Genomic DNA, 16,702 nt, shown 5'->3' with positions numbered 1-16,702 from the left:
GGTCTTGAGACCAGTGTGAGCCAGACTAAGGAGAGAAAAGGAGAGGTTAGAGGGTGAGAGGGAAACTGCTCAGTGGATCATGTTTGTGCCCCCCGACAACGTAGGCCTAGAGCAGCATAGCTGTGCTACACACTAGGTCTAAGGCTAACTGTACGCCTTACTAAACAGAAAAGTTTTAAGTCTAGTCTTAAAGGTGGAGGCAGTGTCTGCCTCTCGGACCCAGATTGGTAACTGGTTCCATAATAGCGGTGCCTGATAGCTGAAAGCTCGTCCTCCCATTCTACTTCTATGAATCCTAGGAACTACTAGTAAACCTGCACTCAGAGATCTCAGAGTGTCCTATTAGGAACATATGGTACAATCAGGTCCTGCAGATACAATGGAGCAAGTCCATGAAGAGCCTTGTAGGTTAGAAGAAGGATCTTGAAGTGTATTCTTGAGTCCACTGGGAGCCAGTGAAGAGACGCTAGGACAGGAGAGATATGATCCCTTTGGCTGCTTCCTGTCAGAACTCTAGCTGCTGCGTTCTGGATCAGCTGCAGACTGTTGATGGAGTAATGTGGACATCCTGACAATAAAGAGTTGCAGTAGTCCAGTCTTGAAGTGACAAAAGCATGGATGAGCTTTTCAGCATCACTCTGAGAGAGGATGCTCCTGATCTTAGTAATATTACGCAGGTGAAAGAAAGCGGTCCTGGAGACCTGCTTAATATGAGAGACAAACGACATGTCTTGATCAAAGATAACTCCAAGGTTCCTCACAGTCGTACTGGAGGCCAGAGTAATTCCATCCAGGGAGAAAGTATTATCTGATAAACTAGTTCTGAGATGTTTCGGTCCAAAAACAATGACCTCAGTCTTGTCCGAGTTTAATAGTAAAAAGTTGGAGGACATCCAGTCCTTTATGTCCTTTAGACACGCCTGTAGTCTGACTAGCGGCTCCGTTTCTTCAGGCTTCATGGATAAATACAGCTGGGTATCATCAGCATAACAATGAAAGTTTATGCCGTGCTTCTGGATGATGTTTCCTAGAGGGAGCATGTAGAGGGTGAACAGGATCGGTCCGAGCACAGAACCCTGTGGAACACCGTGGTTAACCCTTGTACCTGTGGAAGACACATCGTTAGTGTGAACAAAATGAAATCTGTCAGATAAATATGATTTAAACCAGCGCAGTGCTGTTCCTGTAATCCTGATCTCGTGTTCCAATCTGTGTAGCAGGATGCGATGGTCTACGGTGTCGAAGGCAGCACTGAGATCCAGTAGAACGAGTACAGAGACGAGACCCCGGTCCGATGCCATGAGGAGGTCATTGGTGACTTTAAGCAGTGCTGTTTCTGTGCTGTGATGGGCTCTGAAACCAGACTGGAAAGCATCAAACAGACTGTTACTACACAGGTGGTCGTTTAGCTGACTTACAACAGCTCTTTCGAGTAGTTTGGAGATAAAGGTGAGGTTGGAGATCGGTCTGTAGTTTCCTAGGACGTCCGGGTCCAGTGAAGGTTTTTTAAGTATCGGAATGATCACAGCAGTTTTAAAAGCCTGCGGTACATATCCTGTTCCCAGAGACAAGTTGATCTGTCCTAATATAGAGTCTCCGATCAGAGGAATAGCATCCTTGAGGAGCTGTGAAGGGATCGGATCCAGAAGACAGGTAGTAGGTTTAGACTTGCAGATGCTGGTGGTCAGCTCAGGGAGGCCGATGGGCACGAAGCAGTCCAGAGTTAGATCAGGATCCGTTTCCAGAAGTGGCGGTGTATCCTCAGCGGTCACAGAGAGATTGTGGTTGATTTGTCCTCTAATAGTGGTGATTTTATCAGTGAAGAAGCTCATGAAGTCTTCACTACTAAGAGCTGCAGGAATGCGAGGCTCCACAGAGCTGTGGCTCTTTGTCAGCCTGGCCACGGCGTTAAAGAGAAAGCGCGGGTTGTTCTTGTTTTCTTCTATTAGTGATGAATAGTAGGCTGTCCTGGCTTTACGAAGGGCCTTCTTATACGTCAGCAGACTGTCTCTCCAGGCCCTCCGGGAGTCATCTGATTTAGAGGACTGCCACATCCTCTCCATCCTACGTGTAATCCGTTTCAGTGATCGGATGTTTGAGTTGTACCACGGAGCTAGCCTCTTCTGGTTTGTAGTTTTCTTCTTCTTCAGTGGAGCAATCCTGTTTAAGACTGAGTGTAGTGTGTCTGCAGTGTTGTTGACAAAGCGGTCCAGCTCTGCAGGAGTAACATTTAAGTTGGTACCCCCATCAGTACTTGGGACTGTGGGGAGTACTGGTAGGATTGCTGTCCTAAACTGCTTTACGGCGTCTTCAGACAGACATCTGCTGTAGTAGACCTTTTCCTCAGGTGCTGGTAGGTCTGAAAGAGAGAAGTCAAAAGTTATTAATGAGTGATCTGAAAGAACAGGATTTTGAGACCACACTAGCAGGTTCTCAGCTTCCAGGCCGTAGGTGAGAACCAGGTCGAGGGTGTGACTGTGACAGTGTGTGGGTTCATTTACTAACTGAGAGAACCCAACTGAATCCAAGAGTGAGTTGAAGGTAATCTTCAGACTGTCAGAGTCGACGTCCATATGAATGTTAAAGTCACCCACTATAATGTCTTTATCTGTGCTAAGCACTAAACTTGATAAGAAGTCTGAAAACTCCAGCAGGAACTCTGAATAAGCAGCAGCAGGTGGACGATACACTACGACGAGTAAAACAAATTCTGACTTCTTCCAGGTTCCGTGAGACAGGCTGAGAGTGAGACTCTCAAAAGAAGTATGAGTAGACTTAGGTTTAGGATTCATCTGAAGACTGGAGCGGTAGATTGCTGCCACTCCTCCTCCGCGACCTGTAACTCTAGGAACATGACAGTTAATATAACAGGACGGAGTTGATTCATTTAAAGCAACATATTCTTCACCCTGTAACCAAGTCTCAGTGAGACAAAGTATATCAGTGTGATGATCAATAATTAGATCATTAACTAAGAGCGACTTAGAGTGTAGGGATCGTATGTTAAACAATCCACACCTGAGTGTTCTGTTACCTTGTTCTATGTGTTTGTGTGTGTTAGTGTGTATTTTTATGAGGTTATTATGATTAATATATCTTAACTTGTGTGCTTGATGAACTGTGGGAGGACGTGTGACCGTCACCACTTCAATAACATTATTAAGCTTAGTGTTTCTATGTGTAGTTGTGTTTAATGTGTTTCTAACTGAGGGCGGCAGTCCTCCAGAAGCAGCAGAGAGGTGTGTAGGACAGCGACTCTGCCTCCTGGCCTCGACCCTGGGTTGTCAGGTTGGTCTAATAAACTTGGCTATGTTGCTAGAAATCAGAGCTGCACCACCCTGGGTGGGATGGATGCCGTCTCTCCTAATAAGGCCAGGTTTCCCCCAGAAAGTTTCCCAGTTATCTATAAAGGCCACGTTATTTTCTGGACACCACCATGACAGCCAGCGACGGAGCGAGGACATGCGACTAAACATGTCATCACTGGTCAGATTCAGGAGGGGACCAGAGAACGCTACGGAGTCCGACATGGTTTTAGCTAAATTACACACCGACTCAATATTAACTTTAGTGACCTCTGACTGGCGAAGCCGGGTGTCATTAACACCGACGTGAATTATAATCCTACTGTATTTATGCTTATCTCTCGCCAGCAGCTTCAGGCTACCCTCTATGTCGCCCGCTCTGGCCCCCGGGATGCACTTAACTATAGCCGCTGGTGTCGGCTTTACATGCCGCAGAACAGAGTCGCCAATAACCAGGGTCGGCTTCTCAGCGGGTGTGTCGCCGAGTGGGGAAAAACGGTTCGATATGTCTAGCGGCTGGTGGTGAACCACGGGCCTTTGTTTCGGGCTACGCTTCCTTCGAACCGCCACCCAACCTCTCTGACTTCCCGGCTGCTCAGGGGCTGCCGGGGGCGGCTAACATCAGCTAAGGCAGGCTGGTCCGCACAGGCTAACTGCTGCTGGCTAGCTGCTGCGGCTACAGGTCTATTATCTAACTCGCTTAGCCTCGCCTCCAAGACTGTGAATAAGCTACAGTTTGTGCACACCTCACGCTCACTAAAGGAGGCAGAGGAGTAGCTGAACATGTCACACACCGTGCAGTGAGCAGGAGAGGGAGATGCAGAGCGAGTGGAAGAAGCCATGCTAAGCGCTAATGCTAACCGCTAAGTTACGGTAAGCTTCGCTACAGTGGTAAACGAGAAGGGAACCCAGAAACTGGTGCACTTAACTCTAACACTACGGTGCTTGTGTATTACCACAATAAAAGCAAACACAATATGTCTAATGCAGAAAGTCCGTAGCACCAACAGAGCACACCAAGTGAACAAACAGGACAGTGTCGAAACAGGAAGTGACGCAATACGTTACCCACTGACGCCAGTTTCAAGACTGAAGGGCATCCAAGCTACTTTAAGTGCCTTTTCATTTGTCAACAACACAAACTGAGGCAAGGATATGCTTCATAAACACAGACAAATTCAGTTTAACATCTTAACATGTGAAATGTGAACATGTAGGCTTTAAATGAAGTGCTCCAGGATGTTAAGTTAAAATGTTCTACTTCCCTGTCCTTGATGTCATGCTGTCATTGTTATAGCCCAGTTTTTAGGTATATTTCCTCTTGCTCACTGTGCATCACTGTTGATCACTGCGGGAAAAACAATAGGTGAGAAGTCTGCATGATAATGAGCCCTGCTGTGTGTTCCTCCTGTGTGTCCTGTGAGCTGTTACAGTTTGACATTTGTAACAGCTCACAGGACACACAAGATTCCTCCTGTGTGTCCTGTGAGCTGTTACAGTTTGACATTTGCTATTACTGCAAGATTAAAGCAGCTGGTTTGGGTACAGTTAGATGGTAGAGCAGAGCTGAAGCTGAATGTGCAGCTTATAGAAAACAGACATAAAAAAGGCCTTGGAAGTTTGATTTGTTTGAAGTTTTAATACGATTCAGTTGACAATAAAAATGTTTATTTCCTGATATAGATTTAGTGTGTTAATGAAACATGGCAGTGTTTAGTGTCATCTTAAGTTGTGCAGAAGAATCTTAAAGAGGTAAAGAGCAGTAGGACAGCTCAAGATAAGCTCCCTGAAATGTCATTTTAATCTAACCTAACCTGTTCTGCACTGGAAGTCATGCATTAGGTGTGTGTGTGTATAGAGAGAGGAGAGAGAGTGTGTGTCTAGAGTGCCCTAAGCAGGAGGAAGAGTCATATGATAAGGTACTCATTTGAATTTCTCTTGCAGACGAGTTATGTTTCTGAGTGGATGTGAGGGCTCACAGGTTGGATGTGTATCACAGGAACATGCTTGAAGAAAAAGACAAGCTAAACTTTTAAGGTAGGTTTAATTTTTTGAAACAGGCCAGTGGTGACATTGAATTCTGTCACTGCTGTCTGTATTTTAAACTTTGTATATTTTTTCCTCATACTATTCTACATGTTTTGCATAGAGTGAGAGCAGGACAACTGTCCTGATCAAATTATCTTTACAACCGAGATATAGCTGTAACTGTTGAAATAAAAACAGGACCTGTTCATCGGTGTGAATGGCATTCAGCAGGTATTTGGTATTCACACATTACAAAAATGAAAAACAAGTTTTTACTGAGGTTATAGATATAGCATATTATCAGGCCTAAGTGGTTCAGAAGTTGGCAGGTGAACAAGAAGCTATTCAAAATGAAGACATTTTACAGTTTTTTCTGATTGCTTAAACACTAACAATGATTCTTATAGCACAATTTCTAAAACTATTAATAGTTATAGCAAAATCACTCACTGAGTTTACAAAACTAAAAGCAAAAAAACTGCTTTACACTCAGTTTGCACTTTTGTAACACACAATTTGTAAATGTATAAATATAATCCACTTCACAGCACTCTTTTTGCTGAACTTTAAACACAACTCACTGCTTTACACACAACTTCCAAAAGATCAACACACTCATAGTAAAACTACACACATTTATGGCTAGTATTTACACTATTTTGCCAACTGTCTGGCTACACTGTCACATGTGAGAACTGTTTTACATCATTAGTTCACTTTGCAATCAGCATGAGCTCTGTAAATAAGACACAGGTAAGCTTCAGTGTGGAGAACAATGGAGGGAGAAGAAGACTGAGAAGAGTGAGAATTAGAGGAGGAACATGAGGAAGAGGAGGAGGACGAAGACTAGGAGGTGAATTTAGAGGAAGAGGACGAGGAGGTGAAGAGGAAGGAGGAAGGGTAAGAAGAAATAGAATTACTGATGTCATCGGAGCTACAATAATGGATCATGTGATCAACCATGGATTGACCCTGAGGGAAGCTGGACAACGGGTTCAGCCTGAGCCGCTACACTGTAGCAAGCATCATAAGGACATATTGATGAGAATGGGTTAGTACAGTTCCCTCACACTAAGTTTTGCAGTAGTACCATACTCTAATGAGAAAAACAACAATACTGTACATGTAAAACTGAAACTGTTACTCCACAGAATTACTAGACATCCAGCATCTGGAAGGAGGCATGCAAGGATATGGACCAGGCATCATGTCAGGCCTGGATACGGCACTCCAGGAGACATGTTCCCCGGTGCCTTGGACTAGAAGACATTGCATGTGATGTTGATGAAATTCTGTGGCCGGACCCAGAGAGACAATGATTTTCTCTCGCTTTCAGTGAAATTGTATGTTTTCTTGTGATTGTTTTGATGTGTGTGAATAAACATTCATACTTGAAATTTGAATCCCTGTGTGTTTATAGAACTATTTATGACAAAAGTTTGACCTCACATGGACAGACCTTGTGCACAGAGAAAGCAAAAGCCAGATGTGTTTTCAGTTAATACCATCAGTGTGTAGTTGGCACATTGTGTGCTTAGTAATATGATGGTTTGTGTTAACTGTGTGGTACAAAAATACCATTTTTACAAAGGTTTGAAGAGTTAAGCAAGATGTATTGGCTTTTGCAAGAGATCTACAATGTTTTGCGTATTTGGTGTAAGGTTTTTTTATTTGTGTGTAGAGTTTTGCACAAATAGCCAATAGTTACAGAAATGTGCTTAAGCAATCAGAAAAAACTGTAAGCAGATTTCTGTAACTATTGGCTATTTGTGCAATAGTGTAAATACTAGCCATAAATGTGTGTAGTTTTACTAGGAGTGTGTTGATCATTTGGAAGTTGTGTGTAAAGCAGTGAGTTGTGTTTACAGTTCAGTAAAAAGAGTGCTGTGAAGTGGATTATATTTATACAAATTGCAAATTGCAAATTGTGTGTTACAAAAGTGCAAACTGAGTGTAAAGCAGTTTTTTTGCTTTTAGTTTTGTAAACTCAGTGAGTGATTTTGCTATAACTTTTAATAGTTTTAGAAATTGTGCTATAAGAATCATTGTTAGTGTTTAAGCAATCAGAAAAAACTGTAAGTAGTGATATCTTGTTTTTTCTTTTGGCGGCCCCCTGTCGCAGTAAGTGGTAAATGTAAAGGTGCTTTAAAATCTCCGTTCTGGGTAAACATTGGATCTACTTACTCTTGACGGAAGCACAACCACAGCCTAGGTTGTGAACAACGATGGCCATATGAGGAACAGCAGTTTTTGGTCAGCCATCTTTGTGCCATGCTTGTAAATTTGTGTGGAAACATCATGACAGACACAGCTCATTAGGCAATAGTGTCTTCACATAGACCTCTTTCATGTGTGCAACATCACCCCAGTCTTTTGTTGATTTAGGAAATATGTCTAAATCATGTATTGATATTAAGTCCTCCTGCATGCACCAGCATGGTACCTCAGAACTTTTATCTAATAGGGAGGTGTTCAGGAGGCATTTGAGGCATCCGGTGAAAGGGAAGTCTGGGTGTCCTTGTTTAGGTTGCTGCCCCCGCGACCTGGCCCCGGATAAGCGATAGAAAATGGATGGATGGATGGATGGAAGTATTTCCTGTAGTAACAATGTATTTTGCACTGATTCACAGCATTTCAATGAAACTGCTCAATGCTGTCTGCAGCCAGAGGAATGCAGCTCAGTCAGACTGAGATGATGATATGTTTAGTCAGGAAAGTTCCTCTTGAGTTCTTCGTTCCATCATTATAAATGGTAATTTTTTGCCAATTTCAGCAGCTTTGTTCCTGAAAATGTTAGGATTTTTGAATATTTTTATAAACTGCAACCCTGTTATTTCTCTAACCTTTGGAGCACAGGAGTGTCTGGCACTTATTGGGTGTTTGAAGGGCTATATTTCTGACAGAGCTCTTCCAAAGTTATTGTTGTACACCTATTTAAATTAAATCTCATTGTTTTATTTCATATTCCACAAAACAATTAAACTGTTTAGAAATGTCTATCCATAGTTGCCTCATATAGTAACTGATAAATAGAGCTGTAAGAATAACAGATGTTCTCTCGCACTGCAGCCATCAAACTAATATTTACATAAGCAAAAATGAATCAATGTGTTCAACAAAAAGCAATAAGGTGTCATCCACATAAAATATGTGATGTTATCTTAAGTATGATGTAACTGAATTAGAGATCAACATGATATATCATTTATGAAGTCATGCATGAAGTTTATCATGAGTTAAGCATTACTTATACTCTTATTATGGAGTGTTACCCATCAGTGATTGTGGTCCATAGTGTGTCCATAATGCCATATATATGTTCCTCACATAATGTGTATCCTGTATTGCAGAAGCATATGTATAGACTGCATGGAGCCAGGGAGTCATGCTAAGCTTTGTAGACTATTATCATCCTCTGGGGCTGCTGTCTGCCGGAGAGCTGCATATACCTTACTCAGACGCAGTCAAGTACAGCATTCTGTGCATCTCTGTCGCTCTCCTCCTGCTGGCACTGAGCATCTTGTTCTGGCAGATGTTCAGATTCTGTTCACATGCAGACAGCACATACATACAGCACAATATAGGTGAGTAAGGATGATACTATATATATATAGATATATATATATAGATAAGACTGGTTAGAAATAAGTGATCAATTATTTGTTGATTTTTTTTATCTCGTAGTGAACAATGATCTGCTGTACTCAGAAGAAAAGCCAACAACAGCAGGAAACCACTCAGGAGCTCCAAATACTATGGTACGGTTAAAAACAAAGTCTTTGAAAACGTATAAAAACTTGTCTCCTGTCGATATCTTCAGGATACATGCCTGTGTGACATTGCAACAGTGTTATTATACCACTGAGACAAGTTGAATTAATAGACCATGGGTTAGGTGAGGTATTTGTGTAGATGTTTGGATAGTCCACTGTTTGCTCTCCATCATGTAACTATACTATATGTGTCAGTATAGTTATGTCAGGTATGGATTTTTAAGAGTATATAAACGTTAGCAAAATAAAATAGAAAATTAAAAAAGTAAGGTAAAATGGACTGAATAATGCAATACTAAAAAGGATATTTGCACAAACCTGATTGCGTATGTGTATGCTCTTAAGGTGGAGGATGTCAATAGTGAGGCCAACAGACTGAGCCGTTGTCTGTCGTTGGCCTCATTTCCCTCCTCAGATGCCGGTCTGGCAGACGTGGATACCAGAGAGCAGGAAAACATTAAACAGGTAAAAGTCTGGATATAAAAGGCTGTCCATCTCTTTTATGCCTGTAATAGGAATACAGAAATATTTAGAAGATAACATTTACTGGCAGCAGAGAAGTAACTACTCAAATTTGATGTCTACTTACAAAATTTTACTCTGAATCACAGTGGTAAAGTCAACGAATAGGCAGGAGTCAACCACAACAAATCAAGAAAAAACTATGAATGAGTAATTGGTTGATTAGACACTGGTGAGTTTTCAGAAATGACAGGAAACTAAAAAAAGGGTGGAAGAATCTAACATGGCAAAAACGAAACTTATTTCAAATTTCAAAATAAAACAGGAAGTGAACAGATGAAGTCCATCCAGGACTATCACAGTGTGTCCTGATCAAAGATGATATTATCATTATATATGCCCTTATTTGATTACGTTGGTTTTCATGAAACCCAGTGAGCAATACGTTCTTGAAACTGAGGTAGTGCATGACTGCATAAAGGCTGAAGCTTTTCTCACATACAGTGCTAATGAATGATGTTCAATTACCCAAACAAAATATCGACTTCAACCTATTGTGTGGTGTCCTCAAGCAGCCAATGGAGATACATTTTTCAAACATCTGCCTCAAGTGATCCACAATCAATAATGTTCTCCTGCATCAGGTTTATGGGTCGGTACGGTTCTCCGTCTACTACGACAAGCTGCAGTCACGTCTGGTGGTCACCGTGCTGCAGGTGGAGGGGCTTTTGGAGCACAGCCAGGCTCGGAGCCTCCAGCCATTTGTTAAAGTACGACTCATGTGGGCAGGATCCCAAGGACTTGAAGTGGAGGGTTTACAGGATGAGGAGGTAAGTCTTTTCTGGCAAATGTTGACTCATCTTTTTATGCTCATTTACATAAAGACTTACATTATCCGACATCTGACATGTCAACTCAACATTATTTGGCTTCTTACCCTGAATCCAGCACTGTCCTTTAGTTTTTGTACTAAAGGTGTAAAGAGGTCATGTATTCCTGCTGTAATCCTCACAGGGTGAACAAACTCCACCTGTTCTGTGGACGGTGCTGCACGAGTGGCGGACTTGCATTGTGAAAGGCAGCTGCAACCCTTTGTTTGGAGACCAGTTCAGCTGTATTCTGAAGGAGGATAGGGAGAAGCTTCATGACTTAAATCTTAGGATGGAGGTCCTGCAGTAACACAATCACACATCGCATTCACAAACACAACAATCTTTTTTATTAGTAAGAATCAATATGTATCACTTAAACAACAATACAAAAAAAATTATTTTTGCCATTGTGTGGACATTGTGTGTCTCAGGTGAGGAACTTTGATAAATTCTCCAGAGACACGGTGCTAGGAGAGGTGAAGGTTCCTCTAGATCAGCTTAAAACCTCCTACCCTGTGGAGTTGCAAGAGGATCTGCAAATACCCCAGAAGGTACTGAAAAACACACAATATTCACACACATTCACACAACCATATCAAAACAAACATTTATTTTGAATCCTCGTGAAGTGCAGTTTTAAGATGTCATGTTTTCATTAAATCCAAAAACATCATTTTAAAATTCAAGGTTCATTTATTGTTATTTTCGTGTTTACACATGAAAATGAAAGTCATCCTCTGGACCAGCAGCAAATGATGAGAAGTTAAAGAGCAATAAAAAAAATGCAATATATTTAAAAGAAGGATAACAGAACAACATGTTCCCAAGGGAAGGGGGACAGTTCATATGGATGTTATTTACTCTGAAGCACTTCACAATGTCCTCTACCTCCTGCTGAAAGATGACTCATCATTGTGGGATTTCTGTCCCACAACTACTGTCAATACAGCTATCCTGATATTTAGCTGAGCAGTCACATTTGCAGCGTACAGCAGATGGCTCTGAACACACCTCTTGGGGGGAGCTGGTGTTGAGGGAGATAGGGGGGGATGAGGTGCTGTGCTGTGGCCGGTGTGTTAAAAGGTCAAGCAGGCCTTTTTTTGACTAAGGTCTGAACCTAAAACCTTAAAAACTAAGGTTGTAGATACTTGAATTAAAGTACAAAAACGTTTCCATCTTTTGAATGTTACAATCACTTTTACCATAAATATGTCGAGCTGTTGTGCTTGCAATACAATACACATATCAGATTTTGAAGTAGACAGGACTGTCTGGAACTGAGTCCGCCGAGCTAAACTCTGTGGAGTGGACTGATTCAAAGGTCTGCAGGCAACCTACATTGTATATGAATATGCATTTTGTGTTACTGCCCACACAGGATCTTGTTGGAGAGGTGCTGCTCTCACTGAAGTTTCTTCCCACTTCTCAGAGACTTGAGGTTGGCCTTCTAAAGATCAGAATGATCCTCACTGAGAGTTCCTCAGATGCTGGTAAATAACAGACAGGTTTTCAGTTTACATGCAGTGTAACATGCATTTACAGCATCTGTGTCTGTGCTGTGCAGCCCTGTATGCCAGGATCAGCGTGCAGTGCAATCATTGCAAGCTGAGGTACCAGAAAACTTCTGCCGTGCCTCGCTGCCTGGTAACTGTCTTCAATGAGGTCCTCATGTTCTCCCTTCTGGAGTTTCCTCTGGAGCAGTGTAAGATTTTGGTCTCTGTGTATGAGACTAAGAAGTCAGCAAAACATCTAATTGGACAATTCAGAGTGGAGAGGGACAGCATTTGGGAAGATGAGCACTTTACATTGATGATGCGCTCAGTACGCCAGCCAGTAGCAAAGTGGCACGGCCTGCTGATCTGAGTAACAGCTCAGCTGATAGAGGAACCCTATTGGTCTATTTGTTCACTCACCACTCCTCTCTCTCTCTTTTAGCTCTAAAAAATCATATTCATACTGAGAAGATCTGTATTTTGTGCTACATTCATTAAATTAAATATAATAAGTCTTTACTAAACTAGACAATTCTGTTTATTATGTGAATAAGCATAGGTGGGGGCCCAAGAAATCAAGTTTAGCATAAAGTAAGTGCCCTTATTGTTACAAAGAAAATACAAATATAACACAATCCATATACGTATACTTTGTCTAATTATTACTTGCTTGTAGAAGCAGGTAGCAATGCTGATCTTTTTCCTCTGCTGCCACCTGTTGGTTCTGTAAACAATGATTGCAAACAATCTTTTTTTTAAACAATGTTGATGTTTTTTGTATGATTTTATTCATTTGGTCTATAAAATGTAAATTTCTGAAATAATAATAAATTGGTATGATAAAATCAATTATATGTTTAAATGCTTTATTTGAATGAATACCGTGCATTGCATATTCTACTGTTTTTGTAAAACATTTTGCACTGTGAATTATAATAGTATATAATAAAGTCAGAAAAATCCTAAATGTTATTAGCACCAAATGACGATTATTATTCATAAATATTCACATATATATGTATCTATGATTATTATTCACATGACCTATGTCAGTGCAGCGTGTGAGTGCATGCACCATGCGCGATAGTTTGAGTGCACCTGGGTAACTGCTGGACACATCGGGCGGAGACAATTCCACACTATTCTTTGAAGGTAAAAGTAAACCGACTAAAATGCCAGTACAGCCGCTGTAAGGTGTGCTACTTTGAGCATCTTTGTGTTGTCTTTAATGGCTTTTTAAAAAATATTGCTATTACATATTAAAAATAGGCTGCTAGTTAACTTCGGGAAATTAAGCTAGCTTCTGCTGTGTAGTGAGCTAGCTTAAAGAGAAAATAGTGTAGCCTTCATTACATTTACTATACAAGTATTACACTAAGGTAAACTTCTATGTAGTTTTGGCATGAAAATACGAATGTAATGCTGATCTTTTTTTTGAGTCCACTATATCTGTGAGGGAATATTTTGGACTGAATATATTAAGGCTTAATGAGACGGGTGGGTGTGTCTTCTGCCGAGCCAGAGCTATCCTCTTCTGACTGCTGCAGCATGCCAGTTCTGTTCGTGCGCGGCATATCTAAGGCGTACACAGGCTGCCCAGTGGAATTGTGGGTATTGTTGTTCAGATATAAGCAGTTGTGCCTAATGTTGTTACGCAGGTTGTGTGCTAGTTTTTGTAGCAGTTCTGTGCTTCGAATTGTTATCTGGGAAAACAGCCAGTCTCTCATCTGATAGCATAAGATGGAACAAATTGTTTAACAGCAAGTTAAACCACTTCACAGTTTAGGATACGTTTAAGATAAGCAAGATAAGCAGCAATAATAATAATAATTAAAGCTGCAAGCAGCGATGACGGGCCCTCGCAGCCCTTGCGGTCCGCGGGACCAGCAGCTGCCACCTCCCCTATCGTCCCACGACCTCTCTCCCAGCGGTACCAGCACGAGCTGTGGTCTGCAGGGCTGAAGTGTACGGCAAAACACACATGTACAAAAGGCAGGTCCTCCGGCCAGTAGGTGGTGCAGTGACTGTAGCATATCAGCATGTCAATCTGTGCAGTGTCCGATGTTCGGCATGACTGTAAAGTTTCATCCACATAGGATGAAGTATGTGGGAGACACACCCAAAAATACATGTATTTCCTGTGCGTTGGCGAAGGGTCAACTTTGTGGCGGTGCCACGGCCAGACCGCGTGACGAAGTGCTGCGTTTTTGATAACTTTTGGTCCCTAATGCCTTAAGAGTAAGCAGACCAAATTTCAGGTGGATTGGAGAAATCCTCTAGGAGGAGTTCGTAAAAGTGCGGGGAGTGAAAACAGCAAAATAGCGCAGTTTTTTCAAAATGGCGGACTGCCTGTGCGAGGATACCTCCAAGAGACTTTTTGTCTTGTCTGTAGGTGAAACGGGGAAGCAGATCTCATTCCAGGGGGCGCTGCTGAGCCATGTGGCCACGCCCACATATGACGATGAGGTGATATGAAAAGGTGCACAGGGGCTGATGTCATGATAGAGAAAGAGGCAGGTAGGATGAACAAAGCAAGAAACACAGAAGCTTTCTGTATGGTGGCGAAGGGTCACCTTTGTGGCGATGCCCCGCCCACACGGTGTAACATCAGGCTGTGTTTTTGATAACTTTTGCTCAGCCATGTCTTCAGAACCAGGTGACAAAATCTCAGGTCCGTCATAGTATTTCCCTAGGAGGAGTTCCTTCAAATACGAGGTGTGGAACATGGATAATGAGCCTGAACAAAATTCAACCGCCAGTAGGTGGCTCTATGAGAGTTTGTGGTCATTAGCATATCAATCTGTTCGGCTCAGCATGCCTGATTTTTTTCATTTACATTGGATGAAGTATGTGGGAGATACAGCCACAAACACATCCATTTCCTGTGCGTTGGCGAAGGGTCAACTTCGTGGTGGCCCCACAGCCACGAAGTGCGGCGTTTTTGATAACTTTTGGTCCCTAAGCCCTTAAGGGCGAGTGCACCAATTTTCAGCCGTATCAAGCAATTCCACTAGGAGGAGTTCGCAAAACTGCGGGGTGTGCAAATTGGAACATGGCGTGGTTTTTCCAAGATGGCCGACGCCCTGTAGGGGGTGGAATTTTTTTTTCAAAGGCATGTTTCCTGGCATGAGGCGATACATCAGCGTACCAATTTTCATGGTTGTATCTGTTACGCTGAATATTTCCAAATTCCAGGGGGCGCTGTAGAGCCATTTTGCAAGTCACTGTCGTGGCGACAGTTTCAGATCGCCATTTTTCGCGAAGCAGACCTGTGTGCTATATTTGGTGAGTTTTTGAGCACGTTCAGGGGGTCAAATTTGCGTCGAATGACGCTGAAGAAAAAAAGAGAATAATAATAATAATTAAAGCTGCAAGCAGCGATGATCGGGCCCTCGCACTCCACGCGACCGCCCCCTCCCCGTCACGCCGTCCCTTCTCTCACCCGCTCCCCCCACGAGCTGCGGCTATTTTGCCAGCGGTGGGAAAAAGCCGGCAGACAGAAGCAGAGATGTGTCAGTGCAACAAATCTGTCAATATATGTAAAAATTGTTAGTGTGCAGTAACCTCCTCTTTACAGTAGGTGGCGCTGTCCACAGATGTCCACACCTGGTCGGGGTCAGGTATGTATTACATGTAAAAAATTTGAGGATTTTAGGAGCATCCGTGGTGGAGTTATATCAGTTGCAGTACCGTATGTGTCCACTGGGTGGATCCAGACACCATGAGAATAGTGCAGACCCGTCTGTGCATCAAACCTCAAAAAACATTTGATTCATACATGAAAAATATCCAGAAGCAGTTACTTCCGGTTTCCTGTAGGTGGCGCTGTGCAGGTGACTCATGAGCATGCAGACGTGTGGGGGGACGGACCGTTAGGACATGAAAAAAATTTGAGGACGCTAGGACGATGCACGGCGAATTTATAAGCAGTTGATGTTTCATGGCGAAGGTTCAACAGTCGCCACCGCCACGGGCAGCATGATACAGGAATCCACACAGTTGTCTCTGTGGGACTTCAAATCTGTGATCCTCATTTGGCTGTGTAATGACAGGGAAGGATTTAACAGAGTGCATGTCAGTGAAGAACATGGCACTTCCTGTCTCCACCACAAGGGAGCGCCATAGATCATGATGACATAGAGACGTTCAGGGAGGGGCTCTGACCACGTGCAGAAAGTTTGAAGCCGTTTGGAGCAAGTATGTAGGAGAGAGAGCTGTTCTTGTATGAATGGCGAAGTGACGCCACAGCGGCCACGCCCTTTAATTTAGAGAAAAGCTTTTGATAACTTTTGATCAGCATGGTCTCTAGGTGACAGCGACCGAATATGAAGTCAATCGGTCGAAATCCCTAGGAGGAGTTCATCCGCATACCAAAGGTGGAAATCGCTGAAATTTGACCGCCAAAATCAAAATGGCTGACTTCCTGTGTGGTCTAGATCAATGGTGCAAGATACTTTTATGTGCGCCTGGACGTGTTCTGTGTGTGTGCCGATTTTTGTCTTCCTACTCCAAAAAAAACCCCTATGGAGAGGAGTATTTTAAAAATTCAAGGGGGCGCCATTGAGCCATTTTGCCCCGCCCACTTACGAGACCCCCATCAGTTGCTAGTACATGCCCCCGAGAATGTGTGTATGAATTTTCATGATCATAGAAGGTCGTTAAGGTCATTAAATACTCAAACGTAATCTCACGGCGAAGGATCGACAGTTGGCGCCCCGCCACACGGACACCATTGCACGCAGCTTCACGGCCTTCATAGTGTAGCTTCA

The 16,702-nt window shown here is 42.7% G+C and overlaps 1 protein-coding gene across 4 annotated transcripts; it reads left to right on the top strand.

Annotated features, from left to right (window-relative positions):
* Positions 1-2,109: 2,109 nt before the first annotated feature.
* syt19 (synaptotagmin XIX) lies at positions 2,110-12,598 on the top strand. Of its 4 annotated transcripts, XM_028408140.1 has the most exons (11): positions 4,126-4,178; positions 4,603-4,671; positions 5,250-5,342; positions 8,684-8,917; positions 9,018-9,091; positions 9,452-9,571; positions 10,213-10,398; positions 10,583-10,735; positions 10,872-10,991; positions 11,819-11,930; positions 12,005-12,598. In XM_028408140.1, the coding sequence occupies exons 4-11, from the start codon at positions 8,719-8,721 to the stop codon at positions 12,301-12,303; spliced, it is 1,263 nt and encodes a 420-aa protein (XP_028263941.1). In that variant the 5' UTR covers positions 4,126-4,178; positions 4,603-4,671; positions 5,250-5,342; positions 8,684-8,718; the 3' UTR covers positions 12,304-12,598. The 4 variants fall into 4 exon arrangements, with proteins under 4 accessions (XP_028263943.1, XP_028263942.1, XP_028263941.1 ...); XM_028408142.1 differs by lacking the exons at positions 4,126-4,178; positions 4,603-4,671 and adding an exon at positions 2,110-2,126; XM_028408141.1 differs by lacking the exons at positions 4,126-4,178; positions 4,603-4,671 and adding an exon at positions 3,225-3,288.
* The last annotated feature ends 4,104 nt before the right edge of the window (positions 12,599-16,702 follow it).

The sequence above is a fragment of the Parambassis ranga genome, chromosome 6 (assembly GCF_900634625.1).
Source record: "Parambassis ranga chromosome 6, fParRan2.1, whole genome shotgun sequence".
NCBI classification, from domain to species: domain Eukaryota; kingdom Metazoa; phylum Chordata; class Actinopteri; family Ambassidae; genus Parambassis; species Parambassis ranga.
This window is presented reverse-complemented; position numbering and strand designations above follow the sequence as displayed.